We start from the raw sequence: 3,813 nt of genomic DNA, 5'->3' as shown, positions 1-3,813 counted from the left end.
AGCCTTCTTTCTTGCCACCTCTCCATGAAGAGCTTTGTGAAGGAAACGGAATATTATTCATTGATGAACACTTGAAGAGGTCAGACGCAAAAACAGATAAATCAATTTTTTCAATTTTCAGCAAATATATATTTTTTAACGTGCTTTCTTGGTATAACATATCAATTCCAAAAAGGATTATTCTAAATTGATGTGAGTAAACCAACAGAAGGCCAGAATTTGACAAATCAAAATTTAATAAAACCATCATTTTATACTTTTCAATTTGTTTTGCGTCAAAAGCAGATAAATCCACAATACGATTGTTTCCAAAAGCAGACAAATCCATAGTAAACTTTCTTTAGTATTAAGGCTTCACAGAATCACGAGAAATTTGATTATAATCATTAATGCAATATGAAATAGTATTGATCTGTCAGGAAAAAAGTTTGATACAGCGACAGGCAGGGAGGTAATGCAAGCCGCCTGGCCGATGATATGGCTGGCAGGTAGGTGATGCAGGTAGGGGCCGGCAAACAGGAAAGACAGCCAACTTCACCATTATCTGTCTTCACACAATTCATCACATCACATGCTTTATCTATTCTCTCACCTACTCTGGGTCCCTCTAAGCTACATTAACCCCTTGTTCTTCTTCTCTATGAATGCACAATATTTATTTTTGAAAGTTGATCTATGTACCCCAGAGAGGATAATAACATGACCCTTTCTGCTGCTCCTGTTCGGAGTGTGTGCACAAGTTGCCTGAAATCAAACCCAGTTGTCCGCCAGGCTTGTAATTGATATTGAACTTCACACGGATCTGGATTAAATCTTCATACCGATGTGGATGTTGTTCGTGATCATCAAACATGGTAAAATATCACTATTTATTTCTCTCACCTTTTAAACGAGTCAAACATCCATCATATTGAACTCATGTGAACCCTGGCAGTATCCGAGAATGTCTTAAGGTAAATGTGATGTTCTTACTTGTCGGGGACATTGCGGTAAATAAACCTCTGCAGATTTTGAAAATTGTCACATCCGCAAAAATTCAAACTTTGTAATTTTTACTTTTTTCTTTTCAAGATTGTCATTCTCAGGATTTACAATTAAACCCAGATCGAATGGCTTCTCGTGATGGATTACTTGCATTTTTCGAAAAACCAGACCGATCGTTGAGCGAATCTCTTGCATTCTTAAACCAAATATTAATGGATTAACCAGAGCCGGTGTAACTGAGCTCATAAGAAGCAAAATAAAATCAAATGTGGGAATTCGTAAAAATCGTTTCATCATAATTATGGCAATAAGTGAAATGAACTGTGCTGAAGATGCAAACAATTGTGTAAAACATGTGTGCAATGCTTTTCGATTTGCCTCTGTGGATGATTTTCGACATTTACGAACAATACACCATGTAGAGTACAGTGCTGTAAAACCGGTTAATCCATACACTATGCATTGAAAAAATAGAGAATAAATAAGTGCAGGATTAACATTTCCACAAGCTGATCTGGAAACGGATGAAGAAGCACAGCCAGTGTCGCGAACTACCACGGAGTAGTTGCAGTACACCATAGTTGTTGGGACGATAACATAGCTTACACCCAACAACAACCCGATTGTTAAAACTACGATAGCAAGTTTCACAGCACCACCTTTGTTCACCATGAGAGCCACGTAACTGTACGGCCAGAAAATAGCCCAATGTCGGTCAACGTACATTAACCACGTGGTGAGAAACTGCTGAAACAACGTACAATGCCCAGTAAACAACTGAACCAAACATTCATTAAACGATATTATTTTACGTCTTGCAATTATTCTACTAAAATAGCATGATGTCGTCACAACTCCAAATAAAGTGTCAGCCAGCGATGATAAAGCAATGTACATGAGCATGGGTGAATTGAATCCACGATAAAAACAAGCCGCCATGATTGCTGCGTTCAGAGGGATTGAAATACACATGATAAACGTGAAAACCCACATAATGACTCGGCCGCCGTAACCCAAAGGAATGTCCGACACATCCAGTGTGACCGTGAGAGGCAAAGATCCCACAACAGTTTCGTTCATGTCTCCTGTAAAAACACAATGAAAATTGTAATAACTTGTGTTACATTCACTTTGAAACATTCGCTTTCTAAAACATCTTTGCATATCTCATAATTTAAAATGAAAGCCAGATATTCGAGCAGGAAGAAGGGGTTCCCATGCACCAAGCTTCGCTCTTTCACGCTCTTTCACGAGCCTCGATCTTGTATACAAAAAAAAAAAAAAAAAAAAAAAAAAGCTGATGTATTTTTCTAACTTACAATTTTTGGAAGCCCTCAAGGTGTCCAGTAAACGAATTTTCATATTCCCAAGACGAAATATGGTCCCATGGGGTCCGTTGGCTGCCATCTTTGTGGCCATCTTGGATTTGCGATGAAAATCGATAATTGGCATAACTTTTGAACTAGACATCATGCAGAGACAAATGGCCCCATTTCCCGTCTAATTCCAGCCTGAGGAATCGTTTGAGAGGGTTATTTTATTGATTTAAACAAGTTTAATGCAATAAAACTCGAAAAGTATGCAAAAAAAAAAATCAGTAAAATTTACACACAGCATCTTGCATGGGGACCATATCTTCCTGCTGGACCTGTAAAGGTAAACTTGTAAATTTTAAAGCTTGTAACCCAACAACATTTGTACTGTATGATCCAAACGCTTATTTATTCATGTAATCTCTTTTTTTTCTTTTAGGGTGAAGGCCATATTGTATAATTAGCTAGAACTGTGCCTTGGTGATGGTGATTGTTATGAAAGTCGAATCCACAACATTGTCCCAATAGTAGGTTTAATGACAATTCGATCTCTGGCACATCCTGTAGAAATACAATCATGCAATATATCAGGATTATATAATCAAGGAGAAGCTCAGCAATTACCAATCAGTGCAAACAAGCCTAGTTCATCTGCATATATGCACCATTCGAGTCTACGTGTCACAGATTAAATGTCACAGGTATGATCCGGAGCGATGGCCGTCCGAGTTCTTATAGACGCCTCTCAGTGGTTAGAAAGAGCATAACACCTGGGTTCAACTTAGATACAATTTCATTACGTTCTCCCCGCAGTTAAAACTACACTTCCGCTAAGGCAGAGATCAAGCACGCAGCAGCAATAGTAGGGCAGCGATTTTCCATCCATGTCAGTCGGTCCATCCGTAGCGATCGGGGCGACAAATTTCCCTTCCAGCACGGGTCCGGAAACTACCGGGTACTACATCCCCAAGTCCGGAGTCCCCTGCGTCGGAGTAGCCGCCTAAGTCAGGTGACGAAGGTGGCACCACAGAGCCTACAGGTTGGGGTGTATTTGGTGGCGAAATGGCCAGCAGATGCTCCGTAGGCAGAGCAACGGGAGAGTCCATAGACTCGTAAATTGGTTCGTCGATTTCCCCGCAAGGGGCCAGGTGGTGTACGGAGACAGTTGACTCGCGTCCATCAGATAACACCTGGGTTCAACTTAGATACAATTTCATTACGTTCTCCCCGCAGTTAAAACTACACTTCCGCTAAGGCAGAGATCAAGCACGCAGCAGCAATAGTAGGGCAGCGATTTTCCATCCATGTCAGTCGGTCCATCCGTAGCGATCGGGGCGACAAATTTCCCTTCCAGCACGGGTCCGGAAACTACCGGGTACTACATCCCCAAGTCCGGAGTCCCCTGCGTCGGAGTAGCCGCCTAAGTCAGGTGACGAAGGTGGCACCACAGAGCCTACAGGTTGGGGTGTATTTGGTGGCGAAATGGCCAGCAGATGCTCCGTAGGCAGAGCAACGG

The 3,813-nt window shown here is 41.3% G+C and overlaps 1 protein-coding gene across 1 annotated transcript; it reads right to left on the bottom strand.

The window, feature by feature from the left end:
* Nucleotides 1-1,020: 1,020 nt before the first annotated feature.
* Nucleotides 1,021-2,064, bottom strand: LOC144893003 (olfactory receptor 51I1-like). Its single transcript, XM_078782236.1, has one exon. The coding sequence runs from the start codon at nt 2,062-2,064 to the stop codon at nt 1,021-1,023; it is 1,044 nt and encodes a 347-aa protein (XP_078638362.1).
* Nucleotides 2,065-3,813: the final 1,749 nt, after the last annotated feature.

Source organism: Myxine glutinosa, chromosome 1 (assembly GCF_964187855.1).
Source record: "Myxine glutinosa chromosome 1, kmMyxGlut1.1, whole genome shotgun sequence".
NCBI classification, from domain to species: domain Eukaryota; kingdom Metazoa; phylum Chordata; class Myxini; order Myxiniformes; family Myxinidae; genus Myxine; species Myxine glutinosa.
This window is presented reverse-complemented; position numbering and strand designations above follow the sequence as displayed.